The sequence below is a fragment of the Mustelus asterias genome, chromosome 4 (genome assembly GCF_964213995.1).
Source record: "Mustelus asterias chromosome 4, sMusAst1.hap1.1, whole genome shotgun sequence".
Taxonomy (NCBI): Eukaryota; Metazoa; Chordata; class Chondrichthyes; order Carcharhiniformes; family Triakidae; genus Mustelus; species Mustelus asterias.
The window spans coordinates 152,315,781-152,330,864 of NC_135804.1; the positions used below are offsets into that span (position 1 = coordinate 152,315,781).

Below are 15,084 nucleotides of genomic sequence, written 5' to 3' on the forward strand. Positions count from 1 at the left end.
GAACATAGAACAGTACAGCACAGAACAGGCCCTTCGGCCCACGATGTTGTGCCGACCTTCATCTGAAACCAAGATCAAGCTATCCCACTCCCTACCATCCTGGTGTGCTCCATGTGCCTATCCAATAACCGCTTAAATGTTCCTAAAGTGTCTGACTCCACTATCACTGCAGGCAGTCCATTCCACACCCCAACCACTCTCTGCGTAAAGAACCTACCTCTGATATCCTTCCTATATCTCCCACCATGAACCCTATAGTTATGCCCCCTTGTAATAGCTCCATCCACCCGAGGAAATAGTCTTTGAACGTTCACTCGATCTATCCCCTTCATCATTTTATAAACCTCTATTAAGTCTCCCCTCAATCTCCTCCGCTCCAGAGAGAACAGCCCCAGCTCCCTCAACCTTTCCTCATAAGACCGACACTCCAAACCAGGCAGCATCCTGGTAAATCTGCTCTGCACTCTCTCCAGCGCTTCCACATCCTTCTTAGAGTGAGGTGACCAGAACTGCACGCAATATTCCAAATGCGGTCTCACCAAGGTCCTGTACAGTTGCAGCATAACCCCACGGCTCTTAAACTCCAACCCCCTGTTAATAAAAGCTAACACACTATATGCCTTCTTCACAGCTCTATCCACTTGAGTGGCAACCTTTAGAGATCTGTGGATATGGACCCCAAGATCTCTCTGTTCCTCCAGTCTTCAGAACCCTACCTTTGACCCTGTAATCCACATTTAAATTTGTCCGACCAAAATGAATCACCTCACATTTATCAGGGTTAAACTCCATTTGCCATTTTTCAGCCCAGCTTTGCATCCTATCTATGTCTCTTTGCAGCCTACAACACCCCTCCACCTCATCCACTACTCCACCAATCTTGGTGTCATCAGCAAATTTACTGATCCACCCTTCAGCCCCCTCCTCTAAGTCATTAATAAAAATCACAAAGAGCAGAGGACCAAGCACCGATCCCTGCGGCACTCCGCTAGCAACCTGCCTCCAGTCCGAAAATTTTCCATCCACCACCACCCTCTGTCTTCGATCAGATAGCCAGTTACCTATCCAATCGGCCAACTTTCCCTCTATCCCACACCTCCTCACTTTCCTCATAAGCCGACCATGGGGGACCTTATCAAACGTCTTACTAAAATCCATGTATATGACATCAACCGCCCTACCTTCATCAACACACCTAGTTACCTCCTCAAAAAATTCTATCAAATTTGTGAGGCACGATTTGCCCTTCACAAATCCGTGCTGACTATCCCGGATTAATCCGCATCTTTCTAAATGGTCATAAATCCCATCCCTAAGGACCTTTTCCATCAATTTACCAACCACCGAAGTCAGACTAACCGGTCTATAATTACCAGGGTCATTTCTATTCCCTTTCTTAAACAGAGGAACAACATTTGCCACTCTCCAGTCCTCTGGCACCATCCCCGTGGACAGCGAGGACCCAAAGATCAAAGCCAAAGGCTCTGCAATCTCATCCCTCGCCTCCCAAAGAATCCTAGGATACATTTCATCAGGCCCAGGGGACTTATCGACCTTCAGTTTATTCAAAACTGCCAATACATCCTCCCTCCGAACATCTATTTCCTCCAGCCTATTAGCCTGTAACACCTTCTCTTCCTCAAAAACATGGCCCCTCTCCTTGGTGAACACTGAAGAAAAGTATTCATTCATCACCTCGCCTATCTCTACTGATTCCATACACAAGTTCCCACCACTGTCCTTGACCGGCCCTAACCTCACCCTGGTCATTCTTTTATTCCTCACATAAGAGTAAAAAGCCTTGGGGTTTTCCTTGATCCGACCCGCCAAGGACTTCTCATGTCCCCTCCTAGCTCTCCTCAGCCCCTTTTTCAGCTCATTCCTTGCTAACTTGTAACCCTCAATCGAGCCATCTGAACCTTGTTTCCTCATCCCTACATAAGCTTCCCTCTTCCTTTTCACAAGACATTCCACCTCTTTTGTGAACCACGGTTCCCTCACTCGGCCATTTCCTCCCTGCCTGACAGGGACATACCTATCAAGGACACCCAGTATTTGTTCCTTGAAAAAGTTCCACTTTTCATCAGTGCCTTTCCCTGACAGTTTCTGTTCCCATCTTATGCCCCCTAATTCTTGCCTAATCGCATCATAATTACCTCTCCCCCAATTGTAAGCCTTGCCCTGCCGTCCGGCCCTATCCCTCTCCATTGCAATAACAAAAGACACCGAATTGTGGTCACTATCTCCAAAGTTCTCTCCCACAACCAAATCTAACACTTGGCCCGGTTCATTTCCCAGTACCAAATCCAATGTGGCCTCACCCCTTGTCGGCCTATCCACATATTGTGTCAGGAAACCCTCCTGCACACACTGCACAAAAACTGCCCCATCCAAACTATTTGACCTACAAAGGCTCCAATCAATATTTGGAAAGTTAAAGTTCCCCCATGACAACTACCCTGTGACCCCCACACGTATCCATAATCTGCTTAGCAATTTCTTCCTCCACATCTCTATTACTATTTGGGGGCCTATAGTAAACTCCTAACAACGTGACCGCTCCTTTCCTGTTTCTAACTGCAGCCCATATTACCTCAGTGTGCATGTCCCCCTCAAAGTGCTTTTCCGCAGCCGTTAAACTATCCTTGATTAACAATGCTACTCCTCCACCTCTTTTACCAGCTTCCCTACACTTACTGAAACATCTATACCCCGGAACGTCCAACAACCATTCCTGTCCTTGTTCTACCCACGTCTCCGTAATGGCCACAACATCGTAGTCCCAAGTAGCAATCCACGCCCCAAGTTCATCCACCTTGTTCCGGATGCTCCTTGCATTGAAGTAGACACACTTCAACCCACCTTCCTGTCTACCGGTACCCACCCTTGACCTTGATACCTTCCCCAATACCTCTCCACCCTCAACACTGACTTCCGGACTACAACTCCTTTTCCCACTCCCCTGACAAATTAGTTTAAATCCCCCTGAAGAGCCGTAGCAAATTTCCCTCCCAGGATATTGGTGCCCCTCTGGTTCAGGTGCACCCCGTCCTGTTTGTAGAGGTCCCACCTTCCCCAGAACGTGTTCCAATTATCCACGTATCTGAAACCCTCCCTCCTGCACCATCCCTGCAACCACATGTTTAAGTGCACTCTCTCCCTGTTCCTCAACTCGCTATCACGTGGCACCGGTAGCGTACCAGAGATGACCACATGTTTTGTCTTTGCTCTCAGCTTCCAGCCCAGCTCCCGAAATTCCTGTTTTAAATCCCCGTCCCCTCTCCTACCTATGTCGTTGGTACCAATGTGTACCACGACTTGTGACTGTTTCCCCTCCCCCTTAAGAATCTGGAAAACACGGTCCGAGACGTCACGGACCCTGGCATCCGGTAGGCAACAAACCATCCTCGAGTCTCTTTTGCTGCCACAGAACCTCCTATCTATCCCTCTAACTAACGAGTCCCCAATAACTATTGCCCTCCCGCTCTCCTCCTTACCCTCCTGAGCCACAGGGACGGACTCAGTGCCGGAGATCCTCTCACTGCGGCTCACCACTGGTATGTCGTCCCCCTCAACCGTATCCAAAGCGGAATACTTATTGCTAAGGGGAACGACCACAGGGGATCCCTGCACCGACTGCTTCTTCCCAGCCCCTCTCACCGTCACCCATCTATTTTCATTTCGCGGAGTAACTGTATCCCTGAAGCTTCTGTCTATGGCCATCTCTGCATCCCTAATGATCCTAAGTTCCTCCAACTCCAGCTCCAGTTCCCTTACACGGTTTTGGAGGAGCTGCAGATGGATGCACTTCTCACAGGTATAATCAGCAGGGACACTGACGTCGTCCCTCACCTCGAACATAGTGCAAGAGGAACATTGCACTGCCTTCACACCCATCCTCTCTAGATACCTTGCCAGTACCAGGTAGAAACAGCAAAAAATGAATTAACTCACCCCTGCTCGCCCTTTCTGCCCAAGCCCTGTGAGCCAAAGCCCTACAGCTTTCACTCTGCCTCCTGCTCACTCTGCTGCCCGCTAACGACGCTGCCCGCTCAAAAGTGCGGCCTACTTTTAAACCCTCCAAAAACCTTCCCAGACTCCTGCTGGGCCCACTTCCTGTTTTTAAAAAAAAAACCTCCGATTTTTTTACACAAATTTAACTTAAAATAAATAAATAAATGTAGTGAACACACCAATCCATCACACCATATTGATTGGTTGACTCAAGTCGGACGCGGTGGACTTGAGGAAGAGTTCTTAGAATGCTGTCGGGATAGTTTCCTCGAACAGTATGTTACAGAACCTACGAGGGAGCGAGTTATCTTGGATCTGGTCCTGTGTAATGAGACAGGTAAAATTAATGATCTTCTTGTGAGGGATCCTCTTGGAATGAGTGATCACAATATGGTTGAATTTCTAATACAAATGGAGGGTGAGAAAGTAGGGTCCCAAACCAATGTCCTCTGCTTGAACAGAGGGGAGTACAATAGGATGAGGGCAGAATTGGCTAATGTTGACTGGGAGCGCAGACTAGTTGGTAGGACAGCTGAGCAACAGTAGCGGATTTTTAAGAAGATTTTTCTCAGTACTCAGCAAAAATATATTCCTGTGATAAAAAAGGAATGTAAGAAAAGGGATAACCAGCCGTGGATAACTAATGAAATAAAGGAGAGTATTAAATTAAAAATCGATGCATACAGAGTGGCCAAAACTAGTGGTGAATTAGAAGATTGGGAAAGCCTTAAAAAACAACAAAGAACTACTAAGAAAGCGATAAAGAAAGGAAAGATAGATTATGAAACTAAACTAGCACAAAATATAAAAACTGATAGTAAAAGTTTTTACAAATATATAAAAAGGAAAAAAGTAGCTAAAGTAAATGTTGGACCCTTCGAAGACAAGAAGGGGGATTTAATAATGGGAAACGAGGAAATGGCCGAGGCCTTAAATCAGTTTTTTGTGTCGGTCTTCACGGTAGAGGACACAAATAGCTTACCAAAAATTGACAGTCGAGGGACTGTGGGGGGTGAGGTCCTTAAAACGATTACTATTACTAAAGAGGTAGTGCTTGGTCACCTTGGTAGGTGGAGAAGGTGGTGAAGAAGGCATATGGCATAGTTGCCTTTATAGGACGGGGCATAGAGTATAAAAGTTGGGGTCTGATGTTGCAGATGTATAGAACGTTGGTTCGGCCGCATTTGGAATACTGCGTCCAGTTCTGGTCGCCACACTACCAGAAGGACGTGGAGGCTTTGGAGAGAGTACAGAGGAGGTTTACCAGGATGTTGCCTGGTATGGAGGGGCTTAGTTATGAGGAGAGATTGGGTAATCTGGGGTTGTTCTCCCTGGAAAGACGGAAGATGAGGGGAGACTTAATAGAGGTGTATAAAATTATGAAAGGCATAGATAGGGTGAACGGTGGGAAGCTTTTGGGAACGTTTAAGACTTATCTAGATAGCCACATGAACGGAGTGGGAATGGAGGGATACAAAAGAATGGTCTAGTTTGGACCAGGGAGCGGCGTGGGCTTGGAGGGCCGAAGGGCCTGTTCCTGTGCTGTATTGTTCTTTGTTGTTTAATGGGACTAAAGGTAGACAAGTCCCCGGGCCCGGATGGAATGCATCCCAGGGTACTGAAAGAAATGGCAGAAGTAATAGCAGATGCGTTGGTTGTAATTTATCAAAATTCGCTGGACTCTGGGGAAGTGCCGGCTGATTGGAAAACAGCTAATGTGACGCCACTGTTTAAAAAAGGAGGTAGACAAAAGGCGGGTAACTACAGGCTGGTTTGCTTAACGTCCGGAGTTGGGAAATTGCTGGAATCCATCATTCAATAAGAAATTGCCCCTTAGTGTCCTGAGATGCGTAGGTTAGAGGGATTAGCGGGTAAATATGTTGGGATATGGGGTAGGGCCTGGGTGGGATTATGGTCGGTGCAGACTCGATGGGCCAAATGGCCTCTTTCTGCACTGTAGACTTTCTATGATTCTCTGATTCTAAGAAATAGCAGGACACCCGGAAAACAATGGTTTGATCAAGCAGACGCAGCATGGATTCATGAAAGGAAAGTCGTGTTTGACGAATTTACTGGATTTTTATGAAGATGTAATGAGTGCAGTTGACAGAGGGGAACCGGTGGATGTGGTGTTTTTGGATTTCCAGAAGGCGTTCGATAAAGTGCCTCACAAAAGGTTGCTGCAGAAGATTAAGGTACACGGAGTTGGGGGTAAAGTGTTAGCGTGCATTGAGGATTGGCTATCTAACAGGAAGCAGAGAGTTGGAATAAATGGGTGCTTTTCTGGTTGGCAGTTGGTGACTAGTGGCGTGCCGCAGGGATCGGTGCTGGAGCCTCAACTGTTTACCATATACATAGACGATCTGAAAGAGGGGACCGAGTGTAGGGTAACAAAGTTTGCGGATGACACAAAGATGAGTGGGAAAGCGAATTGCGTGGAGGATGCGGAAAGTCTGTAGAGAGATTTGGAAAGGCTAAGTGAGTGGGCGAGGATCTGGCAGATGGAGTATAACGTTGACAAGTGTGAGGTTATCCACTTTGGAAGGAATAATAGTAATATGGACTATTATTTAAATGATGAAAAATTACAACATGCTACTGTGCAGAGGGACCTGGGGGTCCTTGTGCATGAATCGCAAAAACTCAGTTTGCAGGTGCAGCAGGTGATCAAGAAGGCAAATGGAATGTTGGCCTTTATCACGAAGGGGATGGAGTATAAAAGCAGGGAGGTCTTGCTGCAATTGTACAAGGTACTGGTGAGGCCGCAACTAGAGTAGTGTGTGCAATTTTGGTCCCCTTATTTGCGGAAGGATATATTGGCCTTGGAGGGAGTACAGAGAAGGTTCACCAGGTTGATACCGGAGATGAGGGGGTTAGCTTATGAAGAGAGATTGTGTAGATTGGGCCTGTACTTGTTGGAGTTTAGAAGGCTGAGGGGAGATCTTATAGAGACATATAAGATAATGAAGGGGCTAGACAGGGTAGAGGCAGAGAGATTCTTTCCACTTAGAAAGGAAACAAGAACTAGAGGACACAGCCTCAAAATAAGGGGGAGTCAGTTTAGAGCAGAGTTGAGGAGGAACCTCTTCTCTGAGGGTAGTGAATCTCTGGAATTCTCTGCCCATTGAAGCAGTGGAGGCTACCTCATTAAATATGTTTAAGTCACAGGTAGATAGATTTCTGATCAATAAGGGAATTAAGGGTTATGGGGAGTGGGCGGGCAAGTGGAACTAAACCACTATCAGGTCAGCCATGATCTTATTGAATGGCGGGGCAGGCTCGAGGGGCTAGATGGCCTACTCCTGCTCCTATTTCTTATGTTCTTATGTTCTAGGCTGGGACTTTTTTCTCTGGAGCGTAGAAGGCAGAGGGGTGATCTTATAGAGGTCTATAAAATAATGAGGGGCATAGATCAGCTAGAAAGTCAATATCTTTTCTCAAAGGTAGGGGAGTTTAAAACTAGAGGGCATAGGTTTAAGGTGAGAGATACAAAAGTGTCCAGAGGGGCAATTTTTTCACACAGAGGGTGGAGTGTGTCTGGAACAAGCTGCCAAAGGTAATAGTAGAGGCGGGTACAATTTTGTCTTTTAAAAAGCATTGAGATAGTTACATGGGTAAGATGGGTGTAGAGGGATATGAGCCAAACACGGGCAATTGGGATTAGCTTAGGGGTTTTAAAAAAAAGGGCAACATGGACAAGTTGAGCCGAAGGGCCTGTTTCCATGCTGTAAACCTCTATGACTCTGAATGTGTGATAGCTAAATTTGCCGATGCCACCAAGATAGGTGGAAAGTATGTTGTCAAGAGGAGTCGAGTATCTGTAAAGGGATATAGACAGGTTAAATGAGCAGGCAAAAATTTGGCAGATGCAGTATAACATGGATAAACGTGAACTTGTTCTTTTTGGCAGGAAGAATAAAAAGCAACATACTACATAAATGGAGAGAGATTGCAGAACAGTGTTAGAGGGATTTAAGTGTCCTGGTACATGAGACATAAAGTTAGTATGCAGGTATAGCAAGTGGTCAGGAAGCAAATAAGAATGTTGGTGTTTATGGCAAGGGGCATGGAATATAAAAATAATGAAGTTTTACTCCAGTTGTGCAGGGCCTTAGTGAGACCACATCTGCAGCAGGGTGCGCAGTTTTGGTCTCCTTATTTAAAAAAGATATAATTGCTTTAGAAGCAGTTCAGAGAAAGTAGGAATGTAGGAATTTGGAACACTTGGTCTCCACCATTCAATAAGATCAAGGCCTTTATTTCAAGGGGATTGGAGTACATGAATAAGGAAGTCTTGCTACAATTGTGCAGGACTTTGGCGAGACCAGACCTGGAATACTGTGTGCAGTTTTGGTCTAAAATTTAAAATTCTCATCCTTGTTTCCAAATGCTTCCATGCCCTCCCCCCCCCGTGTAACCCAGAATCCTCAGAAATGCACTGCTCTAATCTTGGTCTCTTATGTATTCCCTATCATAACTGCTCCACCATTAGTGGTCATGCTTTCAGTTTCCTTGGCCCCAAGATCTGGAATTTTCTCTTTAACTTTACTGACACTCTTGATTGCCTGCTTTAAGACACTCCTTAAAAACTACCTCTTTGACCAAGTTTTTGATCGTCTGCCTTAATACTTCCTTGTGGCTGGGTATCATACTTTTTAATTCCTGTTAAATGGCATGGGACGTTTTATTACTTTAAAGGCGCTATACAAATACAAGTTGCTGTTAGTCTGCAACAGTCTTCCAATGTTACTTCATCAGCAGCCCCAAGTCTCAATAAGGGCAAGATCAGCAAGGTCATGGGAAGACCTTCACCTCCAAGTCATACACCTTGCTAACCTAGAACAAGATCACCGCCTTTGGACCTGAAAATGGCCAGTCTATCTCCAACTATCCTGGAAGGAACCTTCGTACCTTGGAAGGAATGAACAACAGGAGGAACTAGCTGCTTCATGCTGTTACTGTGCAGTATCAACTCGAGTGGTATTCACCACCAACAGGCTACTGCCATATAGTCAAAGAGACGATCTGCCTTTCACACAATGAGTAATGTGGCATATCAATGTCAGTGTTGGTGTGATAGGCATGTAGGCCATACAATCCTTCCACTGGTGGATCATAGCAAGCAATACATCCCTTTAGCTATTCAGAATAGGCAGAGTACTGACTACTCAACCATATAATGCGTAATGTGATTTTGGAATTAAACAGCACATACTGAACAATCCCAACTGTGCTAAGAATTAGACCAACTATCAATTTAGGATTATCATTTGGGCTCATAATGGAGGTCATTTACACTTGCCTAGAAACTACATATATTCATACGCAAGGCCCCATCCTTTGCAGGCAAAAGGAATCTGTCCAGGCATTACGCCTTTTTTGAATTAAAAACATGGGGGTAATAGTTCCCTGATGCATTTGCCGTGACAACACCTTGAGCAATCAAACTTGCCAACCAATCAGCACCCCTTTTTCTCATGCATTATAAATTATTGTTCTCTTTGAAATTTGGAATTCTTGCATCTGTCCTGATGAGTACAAGACAAAAAGCTTCAACAGCATATCTCATTTTTTCAGCAACACTCTAGTCCTGTACCATCTAGCAATGATTCAATACTTGGTTAAAAATCCTTACACAATAACTCTTCAAGCGGATGAAGTCTACCGTCATTGGAATTGACTGGTCACTGTTCCGATTCAATGCTTTAATGTAGTCTAAAAGGTCAGCAAAAAACTTATAGCCACCCTTGAGTACACAGAGGGCAACAATGTGATGATTTCCCATGGCTTTCATTATATCCCTTGCCAAACGTTCAGTCCTGTGGATAAAGAAAGAGATTTTCATTCACACCTTTCTGAAATGGTCTAAAACTAGTTCATGAAAAATCAGCACAAAAAATTTGAATCAGTTGATTTGCTTCATAGAACATAGAACAGTACAGCACAGAACAGGCCCTTCGGCCCACGATGTTGTGCCGAGCTTTATCTGAAACCAAGATCAAGCTATCCCACTCCCTATCATCCTGGTGTGCTCCATGTGCCTATCCAATAACCACTTAAATGTTGCTAAAGTGTCTGACTCCACTATCACTGCAGGCAGTCCATTCCACACTCCAACCACTCTCTGCGTAAAGAACCTACCTCTGATATCCTTCCTGTATCTCCCACCACGAACCCTATAGTTATGCCCCCTTGTAATAGCTCCATCCACCCGAGGAAATAGTCTTTGAACGTTCACTCTATCTATCCCCTTCATCATTTTATAAACCTCTATTAAGTCTCCCCTCAGCCTCCTCCGCTCCAGAGAGAACAGCCCTCGCTCCCTCAACCTTTCCTCATAAGACCTAACCTCCAAACCAGGCAGCATCCTGGTAAATCTCCTCTGCACTCTTTCCAGCGCTTCCACATCCTTCTTATAGTGAGGTGACCAGAACTGCACACAATATTCCAAATGTGGTCTCACCAAGGTCCTGTACAGTTGCAGCATAACCCCACGGCTCTTAAACTCCAACCCCCTGTTAATAAAAGCTAACACACTATAGGCCTTCTTCACAGCTCTATCCACTTGAGTGGCAACCTTTAGAGATCTGTGGACATGAAACCCAAGATCTCTCTGTTCCTCCACAGTCTTCAGAACCCTACCTTTGACCCTGTAATCCACATTTAAATTAGTCCTACCAAAATGAATCACCTCACATTTATCAGGGTTAAACTCCATTTGCCATTTTTCAGCCCAGCTTTGCATCCTATCTATGTCTCTTTGCAGCCTACAACAGCCCTCCACCTCATCCACTACTCCTCCAATCTTGGTGTCATCAGCAAATTTACTGATCCACCCATCAGCCCCCTCCTCTAAGTCATTACTAAAAATCACAAAGAGCAGAGGACCAAGCACCGATCCCTGTGGCACTCCGCTAGCAACCTGCCTCTCGTCCGAAAATTTTCCATCCACCACCACCCTCTGTCTTCGATCAGACAGCCAGTTACCTATCCAATCGGCCAACTTTCCCTCTATCCCACACCTCCTCACTTTCTTCATAAGTCAACCATGGGGGACCTTATCAAACGCCTTACTAAAATCCATGTATATGACATCAACTGCCCTACCTTCATCAACACACTTAGTTACCTCCTCAAAAAATTCTATCAAATTTGTGAGGCACGACTTGCCCTTCACGAATCAGTGCTGACTATCCTGGATTAATCCGCATCTTTCTAAATGGTCGTAAATCCCATCTCCAAGGACCTTTTCCATCAATTTACCAACCACCGAAGTAAGACTAACCGGTCTATAATTACCAGGGTCATTTCTATTCCCTTTCTTAAACAGAGGAACAACATTCGCCATTCTCCAGTCCTCTGGCACCATCCCCGTGGACATCGAGGACCCAAAGATCAAAGCCAAAGGTTCTGCAATCTCATCCCTTGCCTCCCAAAGCATCCTAGGATACATTTCATCAGGCCCAGGGGACTTACCGACCTTCAGTTTATTCAAAACTGCCAGGACATCCTCCCTCCGAACATCTATTTCCTCCAGCCTATTAGCCTGTAACACCTTCTCTTCCTCAAAAACATGGCCCCTCTCCTTGGTGAACACTGAAGAAAAGTATTCATTCATCACCTCGCCTATCTCTACTGACTCCATACACAAGTTCCCACTACTGTCCTTGACCGGCCCTAACCTCACCCTGGTCATTCTCTTATTCCTCACATAAGAGTAAAAAGTCTTGGGGTTTTCCTTGATCAGACCCGCCAAGGACTTCTCGTGTCCCCTCCTAGCTCTCCTAAGCCCCTTTTTCAGCTCATTCCTTGCTAACTTGTAACCCTTGGTCAAATTCTCCCAAATTACTCCCTAACATTTCACATGTACAAATGAATGGTTCCTCTCATAACCGAAAATAGGAGCTCCAAACCAAGTCATGAATGAAACTAAAGTCTGTGTAAAATCAACTCCTAATTCATCCTTTTCTAGTGAATGATTTCAAAGCAGGAAGAGTTGGAAAGAAAGAAATGAGCAAATAGAAGATACCGTTTTGCACTTAACATTCCAAAATGGTTAAGGCACAGAAAGTGCTCTGTCTGTGCCAGCTCTTTGCAAAACCAGTTCACCCAACACCTTTCCCCATAGCCACACAGGTTTTCTCCAGGTAATTATCCAATTCTCTTTTGAAAGTCATGATTGAATCTGCTTCCACCAAACTTTCCAGATTCTAATCATGTGCTGTATAAAAAACATTTTTTCCTTATGTTGCCTTTCGTTCTTTTGCAATTTACCTGAAACTGAAGTTCTCTCTGTCAAGACCTCTCATCATTTAGAACTCTTCCAACAAGTTGATTTGATTTGTACTCCTCTCAATCTCATCTTCTCTAAGAACAACCCCAACCACTCTAATCTATCTTCATAATAAGGGAACTCCCTCGCTAATAGCACTGTGGGTGTACCTATATCTCAGAGAATGCAGCAATTCAAGAAGGCAGCTCACTACCACCTTGTGAAGGGCAACTAGGGATGGGCAATAAATGCTGGTCAAGACAGTGATGCCTACATCCTGTGAATGAATTGTAAACATAGGAACACAGGAATTAGGAGCGAGAGTAGGCCATTCTGTCCTTTGAGCCTGCTCCGTCATTCTATATGATCATGGCTGATCTCTATCTCATCCTAACTCCACTTCCTTGCCTTTTCCTCATAACCCTTTATCCCGCTTCTGATCAAATATTTATCTACCTCCTTCTTGAATCCACTGATTGATTCATCATTCACTGCACCCTGGGGCAGTGAGTTCCATAGATTCACAACCCTCTGTGAGAAGTAGCTTCTCCTTATCTCTGTCTTGAACCTGAAGTTCCTCATCTATGGTGCCTCTACTTTCTCAGAAGGCTAAGGAAATTTGGCCAGTCATATACGGCTTCACAACTTTTACAGATGCAGCACAGAAAGCATTCTTTCTGGTTGTATCACAACTTGGTATGGCTCCTGCTCTGCCCAAGCCAGCAAGGAACTACAAAAGGTCGTGAATGTAGCCCAATCCATTACGCAAATTAGCCTCCCATCCATTCACTCTGTCTACACTTCTTGCTGCCTCAGCAAAGCAGCTGGCATAATTAAGGACCCCACGCACCCCAGACATTCTCTCTTCCACCTTCTTCCTTCAGGAAATAGATACAAAGGTCTGAGGTCACGTACCAACCGACTCAAGAACAGCTTCTTCCCGGCTGCTGTCAAGACTCTTGAATGGACTTACCTTGCATTAGGTTGATCTTTCTCTACACCCTAGCTTTGACTGGAACACTACATTCTGCACTCTCTCATTTCACCAAAGATGCTACATAAGATAAAGGTGCATAGTGTTACGGGTAATGTATTAGCATGGATAGAGGATTGGTTAACTAATAAAGCAAAGAGTGGGGGTAAACGGGTGTTCTTCTGGTTGGTGATCAGTGACTAGTGGTGTGCCTCAGGGATCAGTGTTGGGACAGCAATTGTTTACGATTTACATAGATGATTTGGAGTTGGGGACCATGTAGTGTCAAAATTCGCAGGTGACACCAAGATAGGTGGCAGAGCAAAGTGTGCAGAGAATGCTGAAAGTCTGCAACGGGTATAGACAGTCTAAGTGAGTGGGCGAGGGTCTGGCAGATGGAGTACAATATTGGTAAATGTGAGGTCATCCATTTTGGTAGGAATAGCAGCAAAATGGACTATTATTTAAATGGTAAAAAATTGCAGCATGCTGCTGTGCAGAGGGACCTGGGTGTCCTTGTGTAGGAATCTCAAGGAGTTGGTTTGCAAGTGCAGCAGGTAATTAAGACGGCAAATGGAATTTTGTCCTTCATTGCTCGAGGGATGGAGTTTAAAAACAGCGAGGTCATGTTGCAGCTGTATAAGGTGCTGGTGAGGCCACACCTGGAGTACTGTGTACAGTTTTTGTCTCCTTACTTGAGAAATAATATACTGGCACTGGAGGGGTTGCAGAGGAGATTCACTAGTTTGATTCCGGAGTTAAGACGGTTGGCTTATGACTGGGGATATAAAAACATAAGAACATAAGAAATAGGAGCAGGAGTAGGCCATCTGGCCCTTCGAGCCTGCCCCGCCATTCAACAAGATCATGGCTGATCTGAAGCGAATCAGTTCCACTTACCCGCCTGCTCCCCATATCCCCTAATTCCCCTATCGATCAGAAAACTATCTACCCGTGATTTAAACATATTCAATGAGGAAGCCTCCACCACTTCAATGGGCAGAGAATTCCAGAGATTCACTACCCTCTGAGAGAAGAAGTTCCCCCTCAACTCTGTTCTGAACCGGCCCCCCCTTATTTTGAGGCTGTGCCCTCTAGTTCTGGTTTCCCTTCTAAGTGGAAAGAATCTCTCCACCTCCACCCTATCCAGCCCCTTCATTATCTTATATGTCTCTATAAGATCACCCCTCATCCTTCTAAACTCCGAGTACAGACCCAATCTGTTTAATCTCTCCTCATAAGCTACACCCTTCATCTCCGGTATCAACCTGGTGAACCTTCTCTGCACTCCCTCCAAGGCCAATATATCCTTTCGCAAATAAATATACTCATTGGAATTCAGAAGAATGAGGGGAGATCTTATAGAAACACAAGATTATGAAAGGAACTGATAAGATAGAAGCAGGGAAGTTGTTTCCACTGGCAGGTGAAACTAGAACTAGGGGGCATGGCCTCAAAATAAGGGGGAGCAGATTTAGGACCGAGTAGAGGAGGAACTTCTTCACACAAAGGGTTGTGAATCTGTGGAATTCCCTGCCCAGTGAAGCAGTTGAGGCTACCTCATTGAATGTTTTTAAGGCAAGGATAGATAAATTTTTGAATAGTAAAGTATTTAAGGGTTATGGTGAGCGGGCGGGTAAGTGGAGCCGAGTCCACGAAAAGATCAGCCATGATCTTATTGAATGGCGGAGCAGGCTCGAGGAGCCAGATGACCTACTCCTGCTCCTAGTTCTTATGTTTTTATGTTCCTTTCTCTATGAACAGCATGTTTTGTCTTTATAGCGCGCAAGAAACAATACTTTTCATTGTATGTTAATACATGTGA

At 45.1% G+C, this 15,084-nt stretch overlaps 1 protein-coding gene across 1 annotated transcript in view; it reads right to left on the reverse strand.

Annotated features, from left to right (window-relative positions):
- Positions 1 to 9,842, reverse strand: part of hprt1 (hypoxanthine phosphoribosyltransferase 1) — a 63,045-nt gene extending 53,203 nt beyond the window's left edge. Inside the window, exon 1 of the mRNA XM_078211979.1 lies at positions 9,650 to 9,842. Coding sequence (XP_078068105.1) covers positions 9,650 to 9,808 — 159 coding nt within the window. The 5' untranslated portion in view covers positions 9,809 to 9,842. The remainder of the gene's footprint in view (positions 1 to 9,649) is intronic.
- Between the last annotated feature and the right edge of the window lie 5,242 nt (positions 9,843 to 15,084).